The sequence below is a fragment of the Martes martes genome (assembly GCF_963455335.1).
Source record: "Martes martes genome assembly, chromosome: 1".
NCBI classification, from domain to species: domain Eukaryota; kingdom Metazoa; phylum Chordata; class Mammalia; order Carnivora; family Mustelidae; genus Martes; species Martes martes.
The window spans coordinates 119,689,696-119,712,116 of NC_137888.1; the positions used below are offsets into that span (position 1 = coordinate 119,689,696).

The 22,421-nt window shown below is 49.7% G+C and overlaps 1 protein-coding gene across 1 annotated transcript in view; it reads right to left on the reverse strand.

Moving 5' to 3' along the window:
• The window catches only part of PDIA5 (protein disulfide isomerase family A member 5), a 91,894-nt gene that overhangs the window by 19,928 nt on the left and 49,545 nt on the right, over positions 1-22,421 (reverse strand). The window contains exons 8-11 of the mRNA XM_080801187.1: positions 21,433-21,500; positions 14,276-14,367; positions 14,114-14,185; positions 7,646-7,782 (exon numbers count right to left, since the gene is read on the reverse strand). Coding sequence (XP_080657313.1) covers positions 7,646-7,782; positions 14,114-14,185; positions 14,276-14,367; positions 21,433-21,500 — 369 coding nt within the window. The remainder of the gene's footprint in view (positions 1-7,645; positions 7,783-14,113; positions 14,186-14,275; positions 14,368-21,432; positions 21,501-22,421) is intronic.

Consider the following 22,421-nt stretch of genomic DNA (forward strand, 5'->3'; position numbering starts at 1 on the left):
CAGAAGGGGAGGTTAGAAAGCAGGAGAAGGACTCCAGCCCACTGAGTTTTAGTGTTCTGATTGTGATTTGATAGGCCATTAAGTTTTACTGCCGAAGTTCCTTGTTGGGTTTTTATCATCTGTGTAAGTGTGCGGACGCTGATTTTCATGGCCTGGCACAGAGGCGGCACGTCAGCTCTTTGAGCACACTCCTTCCTGGCTATGGGAATGTTGCCTCCCGTCAACCCCAAGCTTTCCAATTCCCCTGGATTACATTAACTTTAGATACACCTACAATTTTATTATAGACCAGCTATGGAGACTTTCCTGGATCCTGGAACAGGAATTTTCCAGGGAACCAAGATTAATCTGGAAAGCTCCCTTATAGCTGAGCCTCTACAGGAGCCTGGATTTTCCTATCCACATTCCTGCTGCCTTGCCTGGAACCTGGCTGAGGGCATGTGAGGGAAGTGGGGCTCCTACAGATGCCAGCAGAGACACTCATGTTCTAACATGGTGATGAGCGCCCCCAGAAACCTCAGGCCTCTTCTAAGGCTTCCAGCTGTCTACACAACAAAGCTGACTCATAGATACTCACAGATACTCTGGGGCAGACTCACACACTGACGGATGCTTCCATCCATCACGTGGCCCTCTTCGTGTGCAAAAACAGAGTGGGTTTTTTTTTCTTCCTTTGTATTAATGGAAAATATAGATAACAGGCTTTTAAATTTTTTCTTCTAGGCTTCTATCCTAAGGAAATAATCTGACATGTGGACAAATATTTATGCATAAAACTGTTCTCTGCAGTGTGATTTATAATGCAGAAATACGGTAAACAACTCGAACCTTCAACATTATGGAGCTGGTTAAGTAATTTATGGTGCCATTATACAATGGAATATTATGTGACCACAAAAAGCATGTACAGAAAAGCATTTTTAATAACATAGGAAAATATAAGATAATCTTAAGAAAAATGTAAGAGAAAAACATGCATGGAAAAAAAAGGACTTAGAGAAATAAAATTAAATCCTTTCCTCCCATCTGGTACAACAGAATGAAGAATCCAGATGAATTAAAGAATGAGACAAAAAAAAATATTATAACAAAACACAGGGCACTAGTTTTATATCTGAGGGGTGGATTTCCCGAGCAAGCCATGAATCCCAGAGGTCAGGGTGGGGAAAGGCAGGCTTGCAGAAGGCTCAAAGGTACAGGTTTTAATCCTAGTTCTACCTTTTTAGCTAAGCGACCTTTGGCCAGTTTCTCAACATTCTGATGCCTTTCTTTCCTAACCTGTAAACTGGGGATAATCATAATACCTACCTCATAAGATTTGTTATGAATGTTAAATGAGTTAGTATACGGAAAGTGCTTAGAAGGAATGCCTGATCCATAGTAAGTACCCCCTAAATATTCTACTTACTATTTGACCACACAAAAGGTAAAACTTTTGTGCAATGAAAGGTACTATCACAAAAGTAAAAGCTGGCCATAGACTACAAAGAGAACATCTGGAACACAGAAAAGAGATAAATATTACTACCCATAAGTACAGAGTTCTAGGTCAAGAAGAAAAAAACAACCCAGTAGAAAAATGGGCAAAGGATACAAATAGGTGGTTCGCAGAAATACAGAAGGCTGACTAGAACATGAAAGGACACTCGATTTCTCTGGAGGCCAGGGAGCTGTGCACAAGTTGCCCTTTTGCCCAGTTTGGCAGGAAGATGAGAGGCTGACAGTGTCCACAGCTGGCAAGGATGCAGGCTCTGTCACACACGGCTGGGGCACAGGCTCTGTCACACACACAGCCAGGGCACAGGCTCTGGCACACACATGGCCAGGGCACAGGCTCTGTCACACGCGGCTGGGGAGCAGGCTCTGTCACACACGGCCAGGGCACAGGCTCTGTCACACACACGGCCAGGGCACAGGCTCTGTCACACACAGCCGGGGCACACGCTGTCACACATAGCCGGGGTGCAGGCTCTGTCACACACGGCCGGGGCACAGGCTCTGTCACACACGGTCCGGGGTGGTGGAACCTTTCTGGAGGGAAGCTGGCAGTATGTATCGAAGCTCAAGCACACATCCTGCAGCCCAGAACTGCGGTTTCAGGAGTTAGTCATAAATATTTAGACGTGTTCCCAAATACATATGTTTACAAATGTTCATGGCATTGTTTGAATAATCAAAGGCTGTCGGCAAATGTCTGTCAACAGGAAATGATTAAAAATCTGTATCTCAATGATTAAATGTTATTCAATGATTAAAAAGACTGAGGTAGATTTATACACCAACATCTACATGTACACAAAACAATCTTCACGACCCACTGCTAAGTGAAAAGAAGCCACAGAACAGAAAAACAGGAAATGATCCTATTTACATAAAGAATAAAAACAAAAACACTGTTATTTAGGTAGAAGCACAAAAGGAGAAGGTCGTACTGACTGGTAGCAGTGGTCTGCTCTGGCCAGGGGGCAGGGTGGGCAGTGAGGGCTTTCACTGTTTGCCCTACAGTCTTATGTCTCCCTTGGACCTTGGATGGTCAGTAACAAAAATGCCATTATTATCCTTATGTTATTGGTACAATTAAAAAATTAAAGTGAGAGCACGAAGGAGTTTATGGCATGATGGTTACACAAATCTACACATCAGAAAAATAAGTCAGTTAACTATATGCTAATTGAAAAGCCTTAAAAAACGGGGGAAAAGAAACTAGAAACCAAGTGAAAAATGGTTGCTTCTGCATAATAGGATTATAGCTAGGTTTTTTTTTTCCGGTGTCATTTATACTTCTCTGTACTTTCTAGATTTTCTACGAAAGCCATATTACTTAAGAATAAGAAGGAAACTAAGAAGCAGAAAATCTGGAGTCTGACAGCAATCTACCACCAAATCTAAAGGGACAGCCCAGCAGCCTCCAGCACACATTTCTAAGAAAACATCTGTGGGGGGAGGACGGCGCCTGGGTGGCTCAGTCGGTTGAGCCTCTGCCTTCGGCTTGGGTCATGATCTCGGGGTCCTGGGATTGAGCCCTACATCAGGCTCCCTGCTCAGCGAGGAGTCTGCCTTTTCCTCTTCCTTTGCCCTCCCCCTGCTCATGCTCGCTCTCTCTCTCTCTCATGCCCTCTCTCTCTCTCAGATAAATAAATAAATAAAATCTTAAAAAGAAAGAAGGCAGGCTGCTCCTCCAGGACACCCTCCCCAGGAGCCCTTCTATGTTCCTTCTGCTGTCCCCACATGAGTGATGCTCGCTCAGGAGGTGTTATTTCAGCGCCGTGACCTCCTCTGGCCCAACGGAGGTTCTTGGAGAAGGAGGAGCAGGTGGATGTTAGTGCAGCAAAGCAAGCCGGACAAGAAGAGGAGTGAACACTTGTAGTCTGACTTTTCTCCTTCAGGATGCCGCAAAAAGAAACAAAAGGCCCGGGGAGTGGCAGAAGTCTGTGTCCTGCTGCCACACCCTTTGTGGACACTGTGTCCTCTGGGGGATCGCAGAGCTGGGCCTAGTGCTGCGGCCTCCTGCACCCATGCCAGGCTCCACACTGAGGGCCAGATGGAGGAAAGGGGGAAGTACGGAGTGAGGGCAGGCTGCCCCCAGGGCTCTACGTAGGCCCCAGCTCCGTCCTTGCCCTGTGCAGTGCACACCCTCCTCTCAGAGCCCGCTGCTCACAGACTATCCTCCCCACGAGGCTCAGCCTGATTCTGGAAGGCAAGGTCCATGGGGCAAACCCGCTTATAAATCTCAGCTCCTACCACTCCCGCGGTGTGACCTACGTCAGGACTGGAGCTCATGTGCGTGGAGGGGCCTACCCTGTGCTGGGCCTGTGCTTATTTGCTCAGTGACCACTCAGACATCAGGATGTAGAGGAAGCAGAAGGATCTGTGTGAGGTTTCTAACCTACTCCAGCTAGAATCAGAGGGGAAGGGAGAGAAGGTGATGAGGCTGAGGGGGCAAGTGGCAGGAAAGCTAGAAAAGATGGGAAAGCAGCAGACCACTGGACTGCTGATGATATCCAACAACGAGCGGCCCGTGTGCCTTTCCTGCCAAGAACCCAGGAGAGTAGTTCCATAGGCGCCCCATGAAGGTTCTAGGCACGGAACAAAGTAATTTGCCTCCGGAACCTACACGTGCCAGGGAGCAGCCACCTGGGGCAGGCAACAGTCAGGTGGAGAGTTGAAGACTCTTTCTCTTCCCGGCCCTTCCAGAGCAAAACCCAGGAAGAAAGAGACATTGAGCATGTACTCTGTGCATAGAAATAACAGTGTAAAGAGGGACTGTGGCTCTCTCTGGGAGTCAGTATCACAAGTGTGAATTTTCTTCTCTATATTTTCCCATATTATCCTGTTATAATATGTACATGCATTCCTCTTTAATTACCAGAAAGTCCTAAGAATAAATTCAGCTTTTCAGTTTGGGCCCTACTATTTCAGTCTGTTGGCATCTTCAAAACTCTTACATGCAATTGTTCAATATTTTAGCTAGTTATCCTTTTTCCAGCTCCAACCTTTGGAGATTTAGAAGTATGCCTTTTTTTTTACATATATAGTTTTAACGAAACTGCTGAATAAAAAACAAGTACCACCCTCCAGCTAGAACGAAGCTAGACTCACAGTCATTCAGCACCAAGAAGGTGGGCCACTCCACTCTTTTCCCCCATCACAGTCAGGAAAGCAGACTCGCTTTTGATAAAACAAGGACATGCTATAAGCCTGGTGGTAGGTATTATGGAGGGCACATTTTGCATGGAGCACTGGGTGTGGTGCATAAACAATGAATTTTGGGTCACTGAAAAAAAAATTAAATTGAAAAACAAAACAGAACAAAGACATGCTAATTCATCAACCCAGTAATCCTGTCACAAGAAACAAACCAGAGATCCTTCATACAAACTATGGTCTTCTCTGTTGACGGATTCCAACTTGTTTTTCTAACTCTCTAGCATGGCCTGTTTCTAAACCACTCCTTGTTTGGTCTGAGATGGAAACCTATCATACTGCTGTGATTTCCAGAACTCACCTTTTATGCACTTGGGAAACTTAGGACAGCATGGCCAGTCTCTCTGGCCTCCTGATATCTGTCCTTTTCTCCTGGTTACCCAAACCCCACAAAAGTGGTTCACAACTGCTCTGGATTCCCTGGAGCTCCAGCATGAGCTGTACAGGTAGGCAGCCAAGAGCTCTCTGCCCCCAGCTATCTTCTTCTGGGTTCTGAACCCTCTCGAAAACCACACACAGTCCATCCTTTGCCAAGTGACAGAGCATGCTCCTGGATATGGAGGGACTGTGCAGAGCTAGGACTCAATGGGAGCTTTAACAGGAAGCTTCACTGCATGCTTTTGCCCTGATCCTTGTCCCTGTCAGTCCAGCAGAAATAAACCCACATAGGTGTGTGCACACGCACGCACACACACACGGGGCTGGCCTCATCAGAGAACGTAGGGTTCCTCCCAAGCACACACCCACCAACAGAAGCCTCAGACGTCTCTGTTTGCTAAGTTTGAAATCAGAGTCCCCTCAGCAGGCTCTGTAAGGAGCGCAGTGGGTTTCAAAATATTTATTAATAACAATGACTGATGGGGAAAACAAAAGCTGCCATTTGGTTCCCCGTTTTCTTTCTCTAATTTAGCTCTAAACAACTTCACTGGTTTGTTTCTTGTCCATTAAACCCTCACTCTGTGCCCACAGAGGCCATTGGGTGGGGGAGGGGGGAGCGGCGAATAAGACCCTTCTGGTTCAGAGAGGGAAGAGCATGAGTCATGAGGGGAAGAGAAAGGGGACACTATAGACAAGCTCCAGCCCCCAGCCCCTGATGCATGAGCTCCTACAGTGAGTTGCTCACCACCTAAGACTATAAGAAAGAACACAGACAAAAAATTCCAGTCTATGTGGTACATACTATTTTTGGATACTACACAGGATTCATCAAAGGGGATACACACTCTTCACGCTCAGATGCATCAACCATGAATCCCTGCTCAAACCACTCGGTACTGTGTCGGGCTGCAAGGGACAAAGCTCCCAGGGAGGAAGTGAAAATGGCCAGTCACTACCGACCTGCTCTGTGGGGACAGGGACGCAGGTGGGCTGATCCCAACTCCATGTGCCACGTGACTTCCCGCCGGCCTGGCTTCTGCCGCAGCTCTGAGATGGGCCTGGGAACACATGTCAGCCGCGTGCACACTGCGCCGTGCTCATTAAGGCCTGGGCAGAGCTGGGGGTAAAGTGCTCCTAAGGCCCCATCGTTGCCCTTAATCAGAAGGCTCTCCGAAACTTAGCTTTTGGGGGCCATTTGTCAGTTTTCTAGAAATTCAGAAGAAGGGTCATAAGAAGACTTTACCTCTGGATCCGCTCAAGAATTTGGTACTTCTCAGAAAGAAGGAGCTGGGGAAATCCCGAGCAGGGAGCAATCTGCTTACTAATAGCTCCTGACTAACCAAACCCACGTGCTACCCCAAGGCAGGGGTGCAGGGAGGGGGTCAGCAGTACTGCACTTGAGGAGCAGTGAACAATTTGGGCCATTTCTGTGTGACAGTCTCCTTATCTGTAAAATGGGGCTCCTCCTCCTGGCCTTGCGGCACTGTGGGTAAGATGAAAGAAAGGGACCCTGCGGGGAGCCGCTTTATCGCCACAGGCTGAAACACAACTGTTAGCACACAGATCCCCACCCCTGTGCTGATGACTACTACATTCCCCCGCTGAAGGTGCCTCTGTGGACTGGACGGTTATGGCACTCGTCTACAAAGCAGTTATTTCTTGCTCGTTCTTCTACTTCATAATCTCTTCCCTACCATCACTGGGCCAAAGAGCCAGCAAGAAGCTCTGAGAGAAGAGCACACCCCCCACCCCCTGCCACATACGCACCTGTCCCGGGGTTCTGAGGACCCACCTTGCTCACCCATGGGGGTGGGGGTGGGCCCATCTTTCCCAGGAACTCTGCATCTCTGGGCTGTCATCCCCTTGCTCACCTCCACGGGAGCAATCTGCTCCCACTTGGAAACAAATTACTATCAATTTTCCATTCTCCATGGGAATGGGGAGGACACTGGCTTAGGAAATCCCTGGGCTGCAGGCTTTCCAGTCATTATTGCAAACACCTTCTACAGCATTCGCACATTTCCCTTCCTTGATCCACTGCGGCTGCTTCAGGCCACGAAACTTTCAGGTTGAAGCGGAAGGAAGGCATTCCAGATGCTGGGGGATCTGAGGCTCTGGCCCTGGCCTCACCATGCCCTCTTAGCTATTGGGCAAGATACAGGGCCTGCTGGGGGTCTCAATTTCCCCATTAGGGGAAATCACCCATTAGATTAGGGGTGATTACTGTTCTAGCTGGTATCCCAGGGCCCTTCCAGTCCTAATTCCTCCAATTCTGGGCAATTCGTTTGCATTTCCCAATTTGTGATGACGTAAAGGAAGCCGCACAGGCCCTCCAGGTTGAGGCAAGGAGCCCTGTGGCCTGATCAGGGCGACGGTGCTGTTCCAATGGTGACGTGGGGTGGGCTGTGTGTGCTGTGGGGGTGAGGACCTCGCCTGGCACCAGGGCATCTGCACAGGGGAGGCATCCAACAGGCAAGTGCTCACTGGACACGCGTCCCAGAGCAGTGCCCGCCCTATGCTCAGGGAGGAGAGGACGTGGTGGGAGGAGCAAGGTTCCACTCACATGGGGCGTGGAACATGACGAGGACAGAGGAGTGTTCCTTCACAAACTGGTCAAAGTCTTCATCGGTCAGGTGATAAACGGAGCCGCCCTCATCTGCCCAGGGAGTCTCGGGGACCTGGGGCTGTGGCGGCTGCGGACTGGAAGACCAAAAACAGGCAGAGCTCAGAGCAAGCCCGGGGCCTGGGCAGCCCTTCCGAAATCCAGCCCCCTGGCCGTAGCCCCCACGGCTCACGAGACCTGTGGCCGGGGCTCACCGGAAACCCCTCAGTGGAGGAGCAGGGGCTGAGCGATCTGGCCCTGCCCACCTCGCTGTACCCCCAGAGCCCCACGGGGCCTTAGCCGAATGTCTTCTTACAAACAGTGACTTTTAGTTAGAGCTCCCCAGGCAGCTCAAGAAATACCCCTGCCTCCCAGGAATCTGGGGATTTGACAGCATCTCAAGCTCTTTCAAACTTCCAGCAAACCCAAAGAGAATAAATAACAACAAAGTGACCTTTGGCAAAGCTCACTGTTGTGTTTGGTTTGGTAGCTCCCCACAGGCAAGGGCGGAGAGAGTGGGGAGAGAAAAGAACGGGTTGGGGGGGCAGGGGTATGCGCAGTGGTTAAGGAGGAAAGAAAGGCCGAATGTCTGAGAAGGACCAAGTCTAGGGGGAAGGGGGGGAAGGGTTCTGGGCTGGGAAAGGGAGGGGCTGTCACATGAGTGCTGCAACCTGTTCCCTGACCAGTGTGGGAGGATGGTTATGAGGAGGAAGAGTGGGGGGCCAAGGGGAAGCAGGTCAGGGGCACCCTAACCTTGACAGCATCTACACCACATCACTAGTCCTTCCTAGAGACCAGGAACAAAGCTATCCAGCTCCCCCAGAGGCAGAGAGCTGGAGCAGGAGGAGCCGGGCTTACATCTGACCTCCAAGGTCAGATGTCCACTCCCGACCTGCTGGCTGAAAACCTCGGCAGGCTGCAAGCCGCTAGCTGCGTCACCAGCTACTCCAGGGAGAGGCTCGCAGGGGCCCTCTACTGCTCCAGAGGGGAGGACAAGGCTGCCGGGGGCCACAAGCTCCAGCCACTTTGCTGCCACAGGCACCTTTGCCAGAGCCCCTTAACTGCCGTGCTGAAAAAGCCCTTTAGGATAACAAATGTGAAAAGACAACCACTCTTTTCTGTCTTTGAGAGCCTACTGTAGAAAAATGTGTATAGTGTCGGCAGCCAGGGTAGAGATACTGAGTGAGAACATGGCAGACACAACAGGATGGGCCGCCCCTACCGGCTGGAGAGCCCAGGTTCAATGTCACCTTCAGAAGCCTTCCCTGCTGGAGGCCTCAGCAGGGCTTCCTAGGCCCAGGCAGAGAGACACAGTGGGAAGAGGGCAAACCATTTCCAGCCCATGTACATGCAGTGTCAGATGGTGCTGGTGGCAAAATCATGCTTTGGGATGAGTCCCTAACCAGACAACAGTCCCAGACCAGCACCCGGAGACCCAGACTCCCGTACTTGGGCTCCAAACATCACCAATTCCACTTCAGGGAATTTACCGTTCCAGTACAAATGAACACGTGCAACACTATGTACGTTTGAAGCATTCACTGCAGACAGTGTGCCGTGCCAAAGACTAGAACAACCCAGTGCTCACTGGGAGGAAAGGGTTACATAAGCTGCAGTCCAGCCACACAACGGGGGCTGAGCACGATAAGGAGGAACAAAAAAAGCTCTCGAGGCACTGACGTGGATAAACCACTGGGACACACAGAACAGGCCGCGATGTACTAATTTTTGCATAAAGGAGGGAGAGATAAAAAATAGTCATCCATATTTGCTTGCATCTGCATAAAGAAACTAATCAAAGTTGTTGCCTCAAGGGGAGAGGAGGTAGAACAGGATGAAGAAAACCGGTGGAAGCGAGACTTTTCAATGTATAATTTTCAAGTATCTCTTAAAGAATTATTTTAATTAAGTGAATGGAATCTATTCAGAAATTAAAATAACTTTTAAACATCCTATGAGAGCACAGAATGGAGAAGCCACGGCTTAGATGCGGTACAAGCATATGAAAGTGCCTGAGAAACTTCTAGTTAAACACAGAGAACACACTCTAAGACCACTAAAGTAACAGAACAGGACTTAAAAAACCCAAGAACTCACAGGAGCAAAAGGAACAGGAAAGAAGATGACGGTGAAGAGAGGAAAAGAGGTCAGTGCAATTTTAGAAGCTAGGAAAGTGACCCAGCAAAACAGAGGGCAGAGACCTGAGGTGCAGGTGCAGACAGGGGCCCGGGGCCCGACAACCACACCAGGAACAAACGCGAAGGCTCTGAAGGACCCCAGGGCATCACCCCTGGAAGCAGGGCCACGCCAGAGGCTGGAAACAAGGGCATATACCGGAAGCCTGAGCAGCTCGTTCCTCAGATCCTGGCCCTCAGGCTACCAGCCAGGTGAACATCCCTCTCCCACCCAGGAGACAACCGCTGAACTTTCTAGAGAGGATTGCAAAGCTAGGCATGGTGGTAAGAGGGCTCACTGCAAAGAGAAGGACTGAGTAGATATCTGAAGCCAAACACTATTCCTGACTTAGGCCTTTCACAGTCTGTCTCCTTGGAGACCGGGACGACCTCTGACCACTCCTCACCGAACAGGCAGCACACACCCAGTGAATGTTTTCTGAATACATGATGGAATGAGAGAAGAACGGTTGAAGGAAGTGGAGGCATTTAACCTGGAGAAGAGAAGATGTAGGCAACACAACAGCGATCTTCAAATATTTCAGACTGCATCAGAAAGAGAAATTAACTTCTCTGTGGCTCTGAAGAGAAGCAATGCCCACAAGTGGAAGCTCCAGAGAAGGAAACCAGTCACCGGAAGTAAGACTCTTCTCTCTATAGCAGACTCGAGGGATGCTGGGAGCCAGATGAGCTGGGTTTGAGCCCCCTTTCCTCCATTCACCAGCTCCAGGGCTTAGGCAACCAACCTGACTTCAAACATCTACAAGACAGTGTATCTGGAGGCCTTTCTTTCCCTCTTTGCCACATCTAGACAGACAATGCTCCAGAGTAAGATACTTTAGAAATGTGTCAAGTCCTACCTACATGTTCCTAGAGATCATTTATATGAAATCCAGAAACTGTTCCAGCAGGAGTAGATGACCCCCAACATAAGTGAAGGCCTTGTTCTCTGAGATGTTTGAGTGGGGCTGGGGTAACGACGTCTCTTCTGAGGTCATGCAAACATGACAAGGCAAACCACTAGGGGCAGAGTCACTGATGTTTCTACTCCCTTCCAACCCCGTGACTCTGATTTCCTGGGCTCTCCAGACTGGGGAGTTCATACAGATCAGACCCTTATCTGAGGCCGGTGCCCATGCGGTAGATAAGAAGATACAGTAAGCATTGTAAGTCAAGCAAACTTTGTGCTCAGTACACTTCTGGCTGAAATAAAAATACACAGGCAGAAACAACGGCTCAGTCAAAATAGACTACCGTGCATACACCCTCTAGGTGCCAAGCCCAACACAGCAGCATGAAGCCTGTGGAGAGAATGAGAAATGTAGCCAGTGGGAGCACAAGGGGGCACACCTGCCATGATCAAACCACCCACTCCAGAGTCCTTGCACACTTAGACCCCGAAGTCTCCACCTGGCCCCACCCAGTGCCTAGTGGCCAGCCACTCATGGCAGGGGTTGGGGGACGGGAGGCGAGATCTGGGTTCCTCTCTCCTGGGCTACTAAAAGTCATGCAGAGAGTCAGTAAAGCCTCATTCTTTCACACTTGGCCACACGGAAGCCCTGAGCAGCCAACGGGAAGACCAGGGAAGAGGTGCCAGAAAGCAGGAAAGGTGGGAACACTGCCAACCACCAGGATGTGGGACAAAACTGGTAAAGACTTAAAACACCTGCCACAGGGAAAAATCACATACACGTAGGGGGGAAACTGGAAGGACATTCACCAAAATTTTACAACACATTATCTTTGGGTGGGGAAGAGGGAAGGGCTTTTCCTTTTGTTTAAATATATTTTTAGGAGCACATGGGTGGCTCAGTCAGTTAAGCATCTGCCTTCGGCTCAGGTCATAATCCTAGGGTCCTGGGATGGAGTCCTGCATTGGGCTCCCTGCTCAGCAGAGAGTCTGCTTCTCCCTCTCCCTCTGCTGCTCCCCCTCTCTCTCTGTCAAATAAATAAATAAAATCTTAAATAAATAAATATATATGTAAGTATTTATATACAAATATATATTTTATATAATATATATAATATATCTTTTAAGTTTCTCTATAATAACATATCACCCTTGAAGAGCCTGGAAAGCAAAAAATGTTTTCTTAAAAATTAAGGCAGCTGGCAGCACAGACAGATCCTAGCTCTTGCTGGGGTGTGAGATGAGGGGGCTCACCTGGGGGTCCTTTAGGAGGTGGTCTCACTACCCTTGCTGTTGGGAGGGTGGGCTATAGTTATGCCTTCAGAGAAGCTGCCCCCATGAGTGCCCCTGACACAGCGATCACTGGTGGTCAGACAGCTGGACAGGGCTGCCAAGGGAGACCCAGATGCTGTGCCCCACTCCTTGGAGTCACTCCACCAAACTTCACAGCCTAGAGACCAGGACTGACCCAGGAATTGCTAACATTTCCTCCCCACATGGATGAGAAGAGGGAGAAAAGAAGAGGTCGGAAGTGGGGGAGGGGGCACCAGCCCTGGGCTGCTCCAGGTCTCTGTCCAGAGCAGAGTCTGAAGGAGGAGCTGGGGAGGTGGTGGGCAGAGAGGAGGGGAGGGGGGACAGAGTGCCAGGCTCCACTACAGAGACCATTACCTGTCTCAGAAACTCCCCTGACATGCTCCCCTTGTGTAGGGTTAGCAAGCAATTCTCAATACTTAAAAAACAAAACAAAACAAAAAACCTAAACCTTATCCGTCCAAAAGATAGGAGTATATTTTGAAACCAGAAAAGGTCAGAGAAGGGGGAGGGAGGCAGACAGATTTTATGCTCTGGTGACAAATGAGACTGCTATTTGTTGAAACCTTTTCCCAAAGCAGAGTAAGAGGTGTCCGGCTGGAGGAGAGGACATGCTTATTACCAAATGAAAAAGGAAAACCGGGGAGTGAAGGCCCAGGTTAAAACAATGAATACATGAGAACAGGGGGCCGCCTTCCCAGGCAGAGGCGGGAAACGAGGGAATCGATGGGGACAGAGACATGAAAATGCTTCCGAGAAACAAAAGATGCTGTGCACACACAGGATTACCGTTGGGTCTTATCTCCCAGGGACCCACAGGACGGAAGACTGAGAGTTTCAACCTTCAGAATCTGCCAGTTTGTTTGAGGTGGGGGTGGGTACAAAATTCACCCTCCTTCCCATCCTGAAAATACACATTTTCAACTTCCATATCTTTGCATAACTAATTCTTTAACCTTGTGCCACTCAGGGAATGATGTCAGTGAATATCCACCGTGCCAGCAACTGGGGACGGGAAAGGGGGCTCCGACCAGAACCCCAGGGAGATGCCGCCCAGAACAAGCCCCGCGCTGCTACCTGTCCACAGCAAAAGCCTGGACAAGCTCCTTATCACTGTGATCCACGACTCATTCATTAAATAAAGCTGAGAATAATGTCTTCCTTACCGGGCTGTTCTGAGGATTCCATGAGAATCCATATACGGTGTTTAGAATAGGCTCAGCCATGAAGTGGAGCCCAAAAAAATGTTAGCTTGTATTATTCCAAGAATTACACACAGCCACACACTGGCAGGGACCAGTGAGTACTGAACTGATGACAGGCAGAGCTCAAAGCAGGCAGGTCACAGTGCTCGGGATGGCCTGAGGAGGCTGCCAGGAGAGGTGGCCCCTCCCCAGCTCCCACAGTGGGGGACACAGACTCCCCATTCAACACACCAGTCAAGGACATGCCAGTCACGTGCCTAGCATGGTGGGGGTCCAGGTAAGGGATACTCTGCATTATGAATCTCTAATCACATTACAAACAAGGATCCCAAGGTTGCCACGAGGCAGCGTCTGCGGGGAGTGCTCATGAATGGCAAAGCACTCTGCAAATCTAAGGTATCAGAGTATTTCTTAGAAGCTTCACAGCACCTAATACAGTGTAGCATTTGAAGTAAGGGTTCAATTGACAATGCAATTTTCAGAAAGGCCTGCAGGGGAGCTTCTCTCAAAACTGACCTCCTAGATGAGAACTACCCCAATCACAGGATAGACAGTAAGGAGAAAAGAACTATTTGACATGCAGTCACCATGACCAGAGTCATACCAAATCCTCCTGATTCCCACATCCTAAACCCACAAAGATCCCATCTTCTCCTAGAACTAACCCAGAAACCACCATTCGGGCAGCACAGTGGGACCTTTCCCTTCCAGGTTCTCCTCCCCAACCCAAGCCACAGCCCTGAGACCCGAGACCAGAGGCCAGTCCGAGGTCTAGCTGAGGCCCCTCCCTCTAGGCACAACCCCACCCCCAGGCAACTGTCCCACTTACTTCTTCAGCCACTCCACAATGTCCTCAGCTGTGGACCCATAGTTGTCATACTGGAACAGAAACCGTCCTTTCCTGTGAAATGTGGACAGACAACGTGGACTCAGCCAGGGAAAACGCCATCCGGGAGGCAAGTGAGCATCGGAAGGGAAGCAGGGGACTTACTCGAAATAGCAGATGGTGGGGTAGCCTCGCACATTATACTCCTCCTTGATGTTTTCAAATTCCGAGGGGTACACGTTCATCCCAGCCAGCACCTAGGAGCAAGGGGAGAACAGGCCTATCCACAATCTGCCCCGCAGACACCCTCCCCTTGTCCACCTAACCCACTGCAAAGAGACCAAGGGGACAGAGCCTCACAGACTGACGTGCAGCCCCGGGCAGTGGGGGAGCAAGGCAAGCAACAGGGTCTGCCCTCTGGAGAGGCGTTCTTTTTATTTGCCCTGCAGGGGGAGCCAATCCAGAGCAAAAACAAAATTCCGAGGGCTGAGGACACCTGGCCTTGCTACCAAGTTCAAACAGTTTCTACTGCCATCCAAGTATGCATTAGCTTTCTCCTTGCCCATGTGAACTCAGGCTTGACTCCTCTCCTAGGTTACAGCCACCACTCAGCCACTCCACAATGTCCTCGTAGCCTGCCCTCCGTCTGCCCACCTCGGCTTTGTGTGCAACATCCTCACACCTCACAGCTGCTGTGCAGCCAAGGAGAGTGTGCAGCAATCTATCTGCCTGACTCTCCTCCCTCCAGACTGTTGGAGCCTTCGCCTCTCTCCTACTGTTTGTAACCATCCCTGACAGCCTGGTGGGACCACTCCAAAGTCTGAACTTATTCTGGCTGCAGGGTCCCCATATCCAATAGCCCTAGGTGGGAAAGGAGAATTGTAGTAGTCAGGTTACTAAATGCTAAGAACAACCCAGAGTCCCTGGAGAGAAAGAAGACAGAGTGGCCAGACACGGGAGGACTGCTCCACAAAGCAAGGCAGCATGGAGGGGAGGAGAAAGGAAGTTCAGAACCACCAAGTTCTTGATTTCCCACCAAATTCTTCCAGTGAGGGAAGTCACCTGAGCCTTGGGCAGTACCATCCCTAGAGGCACCTAAACACATCTTCCTAACTATTTTAGATATCTAACACAATGCCTGGCATACAGTAGGCACACAATTAATGCTTACTAAATCACTGATTTTGCCCATCTATGGGATGCGGCAACGAGAATAAGCCTGAAATAGAACTTACTAGAAGCCCTGGGACCCTCTAATGGCCATTCTGCTCATTTCCCCAGACTGATTCAGCAGCCTGTTCCAGTAATAATCGTCTACCTTAAAGTTCTGTTTTTATTCTAATTGATCTCCCTAGTGTGGGCACACATCCACCACGAGATTAATCTTCCACGTCCTCCTTGTTTGTGATATCACTTCCCCGCACAAAACCTTTCAATCCCACGGAATACAGGCTAGCATCTAACTCCACACTCAGAGACCATATGGTCCCTATCTCATTTTTGAGTTCTTCTTTCCTACAAAACCCTTAACTGTGCACCTGCTAGGATCCCAGGAATGGGACAGTCTGACACAGCTGCATGGGGAGGAAGCTGGACTGCCTGTCGTCTAAGGGACCTGGCAGATAGGGGTATACCATAGTGGCTAGGATGCTTGGGCACAGGCATCAGGGTGTTGCGTTTGGGTCCTAACTCCCCACTCAGTAGATGCATTTCCTTGAACAAGTCGGTTGCCTATGTGCCTTAATTTCCTCATCAGCAGCCATGTTCTGTGATTGCTATGAGATGGTAAAGGGAAGGGATCCTCAACACTCAAGGTATCTACGGCTCTCAAAATGTGTTAGCTGTTAATGTCCACAGTAGCTGAACTATGGAAAGAGCCCAGATGTCCATCAATAGATGAATGGATAAAGAAGATGTGGTACATATATACAATGGAAATCTTGCCATTTCCAATGACGTGGATGGAACTAGAGGGTATTATGCTAAGTGAAATAAGTTGATCAAAGAAAGACAATTATCATATGATCTCACTGATATGAGGAATTTAAGAAACAAAACAGGATCAGAGGGGAAGAGAGGGAAAAATAAAACAAGACGAAATCATAGGAAACAAACTGAGGGTTGCTGGAACAGAGGTAGGGAGATGGGGTAACTGGGTGACGGGCATTAAGGAGGACACATGATATAATGAGCACTGGGTATTGTATAAGACTGATGAATCACTGACCCCTATCTCTGAAACTAATAATACACTATGTTAGTTAATTGAATTTAAATTTTAAAAAACAAATTAATAAAAGAAAAGGTTACTTGTTTTCATTACTACTACTGAGAAGCTCTGTGATTCTGCCCAAATTTGCTGAACACATGCTGTGTTCCCCTGGCCCTTACTTTGTGTCTTCTAGTCCTTCTGCTTAGGAAGCCCACTCTGACCTCTCGATTTCTACCAAAAATTGATTCATCCTTGAAGGTAAATCAAATCCCACCTTCCTGTGCAGCCTTTCCAAACCACCTTTGCTTGTGATGAACTTTTAACTCTGAGATTTTTTTTTTTTTAGTACTCTTGTGCCTCTTGGGGATACTTATTAACTAGGTAAATTTTTTTTAACGATTTTATCTATTTATTTGACAGAGAGACAGCACACAAAGCAGGGAGAGTGGCAGACAGAGGGAGAAGCAGACTCCCTGCTGAGCAAGGACCCTGATTCAGGGCTCGATCCCTGGACCCCGAGATTATGAACTAAGCTGAAGTCAGATGCTTACCTGACTGTACCACTCAGGTGCCCCCAGACAAATATTTTTTGAAAAACTATGTACAAACACTTTCTGGATTCCATAAAGCCAAATGAGGCAAAAGCTGGTCTCAGCCTAAAAGTTAAGGTCACAAGTCCTGACCTGGAACCACACGTTCTCGTGCCTCATGATCCGACAGGAACAAGATGGAAGCTTCATGGAGCTCGTGCTCAGGGGAGGGTAAGATTTCCACAGACATGGAAGTGAGACAAAACAAGACGCAGCCCAAGAAACGGAATATGCCAGTTTAACAGGACTGTAAGACACAGAAGGGGGCAGGAAGAGAAGGGTGACAGGTTCGCTGAGCTCACTCTGGAAAAAGCTTTAATGCCTAAGAAACCAGGACTTTATTCAGGGGGTGCTGGAGGCTTTTCTAGCTGCATTTTTTTTTTCTAAGATTTAATTTATTTTGAGAGAGAGAGAGAGAGAGAGAGCGCGCGCGCATGCGCGCACAAGTCAGGGGAGGGGCAGAAGAGAGGGAACAGCAGACTCCCCGCTGAGCAGGGCTCTATCCCAGGACCCTGGGATCATGACCTGAGCCGAAACCAAGAGCTGGACACTCAACTGACTGAGCCACCGAGGAACCCACCTCCCCCTTTTCTTTTTAAAATATAAACAGGTCAGGGTGTAAGGGGCAAGTCACGGGTCAGGGAGAGAAGTCAGCAGTCTCTGGCAATCACCCTGTGTGGGCTAACCAAGGCCTGACCCAGGATGGTGGGCAGAGAGAGGACGGAGGACGTGAGGGAGAGAGATGTATGATGAGGCCCTGGAAAAAAGGCATGTTGGCAGAGGAGCCTGGGGTACTTGGGAAGAGTCGTGAAAGCAAGCTGGGTGGGAAGACATGGAATTTTACTTTAGACATCCTGCATTTGGGACATAAAGGAGAAAAATGCAGACCAAGATGTCAAGCAGAGAGTCTGATACACGGTCGTGGAACTTAGGGACTCAGGCTCCACGAAGCTACATTTTGTTGAAACTATGAACGTAGATAAAATTACTGAGGGAGAGACCATCACAACAAGGAACACAGTGCCAAGCCCTTGCTCCACCATGCTAAAAAGAAAAGAGGCTGAAGAGAGGAAGCTTGGGAGCACCCTCATTTATTGAGTGGGAGGAACAGTAAGCACAGGGCAGTGGAGGGAGTCAGTCATGTGGGTCTGTGAATTATCTGTGGGTTACAGAGCTGTTTCCACATGCCAGCCATTCGCTCTTCACAATAGCCTAGTGAGGTAGACAGGGTTTGCATCATCATCCCCATTTTACAGATGGGGAAACAGAGACTCCAAGGCTATTTGCCCAAGATCTCCTAGCTGGGTAGTTAGAGCCAGCACCAGAGTCTGATCTGCCCCAGTCTGTCACCATGACGACGCCTGTCATGGTGTTCATACCTAGACGGCCCTCACGGCCAAGGTTAACAAAAGACTCAGTGTGGACCTCAGTTACTAGCAAAGCTGGGAAGAGGAGGCAGATGGGGAGAGGCTCTGAAAGTTGCTCAGAGAGGGAGCAGCAACGGCTGCTGACGAGGATGTCAATTAGCAGCAGTACACGGGACGGACACCGATGAGTCAGCAGATGTTAATGACAGCCAAAGAGAGGCAGATCTGAGTCTGGAAAATGGCAAAGGCTGATTGATGAGCACCGCTGACCTGGCCTGGCTTCCATCTTAAAGACATCATCAAGTTGAATATGTCCCAAGAAATCTGTAGAAGAGGAAGGTTTCTGACCCTTGCCACAGACACGGCTTGCCCAAAAGGGTTCACAGATGAAGGAGACGAAGAGGAGACCGGAGGTGCTAGTCCAGCTTGCTTGCAGCAGTGGTGAGGGGGCAAGTGTTTGATTTCAGGGGCCCACCATCCATCTCTGCCCTGTACGTGAGGACACTAAGGCATCACGCTTCTGGTTGCCCTCTTTCTGGGGAGCAACGGCTGTACCATGAGCCCCTGCCTCCAGGAGCTTCCTGCAGCTGGCTGTGTGTGTGCGGCCACACACATCTTTCCCCAGTTATGGAGCTGGGAAAGGCCGAGAATTTTTTGAAGGTGCTTTCCTAAGAAACAGACAAAACGTACCCCAAGCAAGAAAACACAGAAGCAAGGCAATGAATGAGCTCACGCAACACAGATGCCTTAGGCCAACGTAACTAATACCTGGCCAAAGCTGGGCTTGATCAACCAGGCTCTCCTGGCACCCGGACAATCCCACTGAATTTTCTGTAATGTTGTCTAGGGAAATGGAAGGGTCATTTTCATGTTTCTGGACTTGGGTCCAGGCAGGAGAAGCATACACTGCTTGTTTGGGTTTTTTTGTTTGTTTGTTTGATTCATTTGTTTGGAAGCAAGTACCCTTAAAACAAGTAATCTTCAAGGCTAATCTTGAGAAAGAGCCTCACATGAGCCCAAGGCTAAGGGGAAAGTCCTCATCCCACAAACATCGGTCCCACTTTGTCTCTGTCCTTAATAACTGATGCTCTGAATTCCTTTAAAAAGGAGGAACATCAGGGCGCTTAGATGGCTCAGTCGGTTGAGCAGCCAATTCTTGGTTTTGGATCAAATTATGATCTCAGGGTCATGGGACCAAGTGCAGGGTCTGCTTGAGATTCTCTCTCCCTATGCCCCTCCCTCCACTCTCTCTCTCTCAAATAAATAAGTAAGATCTTAAAAAAGGGGAACATCATTTTTCATGTAAATGCAGAGCTTAAAACAAGATCCCCAGGAGTGGTAAGCCACACACTCATTCATTCATTCATCAACACATACGGGGCACCACTCTGAGCTTGGCTCTGTGCTTGTGCTGAAGAACTAGACACAAACCAAACAGCCCTAGTGCTCAAGAAGCTCACACTACAGTGAGAAAATCATAATTAGTATCAACAGGTAATGTGATCTGGAATAAAAGGGAAGATGAGCAGACCTGGCCATGCATGGCAGGGACAAGCTCTGTGGGAGCACAGGAGGGGTTGGGAAGAACACTGAGTTCAGCAGGAAGATGCACTGTCGGCTGAGAATCTTACAGATGTTGCACAAGACTGGCCCCAGGACCTCACCTGCTCTGACGGAGCTGGCCAGGCATTTGTGATTTGACTGGGGCTAGAGTTGTTTGACTTCCACAACACCACAGAGCCGGGAAGTGGAGTCAAGGACTTTTCTAAGGATGTGTGTGGGCAGGCAGAACGCTGGGTAATTAAGTCTTTTCTCCAGGCAAAATAATCATGAAATATGCTATCTACTGAGGCCCCAAAATGCAAAGTGAAACTTCCCCCCAAGTGATGTATCTGTGCCCCAAGGCCAAACATCTCTACGCGAGTTGCTAAAAATTCATTAGTGAGAAACAAGCAGGACCTTGGTGTTGCCCCAAAATGAGGTCAAGAGAGAAAGCACCAGTTCTCTGCAACCCAATCCTGCAGCCAGCTTGGCTGGCGGGGCTGTCACTATGCCCAGGTGCTGCCATGTCAACTTTTCAAATTGACTTTGAACTAATCACCAACTTAATTTGATCTGTAAATATCATGATTCAGATTTAAGACCTCAGAACTCCCTTCATGGGACTCTGGCTGGCTCCGCCACGATGGCTCGCCTCCTCACAACCTTTCATAAGACGTGTATGAATTTTTCCATGCTCCCCGGAGGAGCCAGCAGCTCTTTTTCTGTTGCCACCAACGGAAACAAAAACAAAACAAAACCCCAAATCTCTGTGGCTCAGGATATGTGCAAAACTGGCCAGACCACATGGTAGAAAAGAGACAAGGTCAGCAGGTGGGGGCCACACAGAGATGACCAGGACCATCAGTGAGGGGTCCTTGGCTTGGTGAGCTCTGACTGCCCAGCTTCCCTGCCCTTCCTGGACCATCCTGGCTGCTCTTCCTTCTTGAGGACCGTTTCCTCAGTGACTCCTCTTCCCCTCCTGTTCCTGAAAGGTGGGCAACCCCAAGACAACCCTGCCTCCTGTTGGCTTCCCATCCCCCCACACTCTGCACCCCCTCCTTCAGAGAGCCCTGTAAGCTCAGGTCTCCAGCTTCCTGTCTGGACTACTTCTTGCTGTCATTTCCACGGTCATCCCACAGCACAGGAGCCCGAGCCTTGGCAAGCCTGGCAGGGAACTGCCCCTGAACCCGCTTGTACTTTGGGCCCACCACTGGTTACCATGCCCCTTTCTTTACCACTGGGCTACCCAGCACCAAGAGCCTCGGCCCACCTTGGCGCCTAGCCCCCATCATTCTGGAGCCCTGATGGTCTGCTGATGGCCCCTGGTCACCCAGCAATTCCACCTGTGCTTCTCTCTGGTTTCCTGGCTATTGCGTCACTGGCCTTGGTTGGACAGGCACCAGATTCTCCTGGTCTCAGCAACTCTGCAGAGCTCTTACCATCCATCAGGGATAGGTCTGGGTCACAGGCGCAGGGAACAGGGGCAGTAGCAGGAGGGGAAGTGCTCACAATTTTCAAACCCGCCCTCCCCCTCCCCCTGCCCTGAGCCCCTCCTCCCACAACTTTCCGGGTGAGCCAGCCAGCCCTGCCAGGCCCATGGGCCTCACTTACGATGTGGCCTCGCAGCTGGGTGGCGGCCTTCTGGAAATGTGGCATTATCCTCTTGCACATGCTACACCCTGGTCATGGACGGGAGAGAAAGCAGATGCCGTTACACCGGGTACCAGGCCCCTGTCCCCTGCCCTCCCCCGGCTCCCCCCAACCCCAGGCTAACCTCTGGCAGCCAACATTCACCCAGTCTGCAGAAGGGCAGGGCCACCCCAGGGCCTGGGAACACAGAAAGAATGGGAAGCAGAGGCCTGGCTCTCTAAAGAGCTTACAGTCTCGATGGCATAAAATAGGATACAGCCCAGCAGTCCCTCATCAAACATGGGCCTAAGCAAACATGACATGGTTGGAGAAGGGCAAAGCAGGGAATAATTTAGGGCTGATCAGGAGTTCACCAGGAATTCCAGGAACCAGAATGGAGACAGAAAAGCTCAGCTAACAGCCTCCCTTCACTGCCCAGTCAGGGGCTAAGAATGAACATGAACCACATGCCATCAGGAAGAAAATGGTCCAGCCACTGAGATGATGAGCACTGGATTTCCACAGCCCTTTTTCTTCCACCCACAAGAATAGCTGGGCAGTGAGTGGAGCGGGGCTCAGTCTGAAAGCACCGGCTCAGGCCTCGTGGGAGGAGCGCCAGGCCAGGATTGGCACGCCTGAGTGCCCGTCTTCCCGTCATGCACTGCATGGCCCTGGACAGGTCACCTGTTCTCTCTGGCCGATGGCTCCTTCTGGCAAATGGGGAGGGTTGGAGCACACAACCTCAGGGCCCCTCCACCTCTGACATCGGACAATCCTATGAGGTCAGCTCAGCCTTCTGTGGGGTTCTGTGGTCTACCATGGTCACACTCTTCTCCCAGGACACTAAAGGTCCCCCAAGCCTTGGGGGACACAGGGCCCAGACAGTCAGGCCCCAAAGATCCACTACTACTTCTGAGTGACCTTGATTTAGAATCTCGCCCCACCCCGCATCAGTTGGAGCAGTCCACATT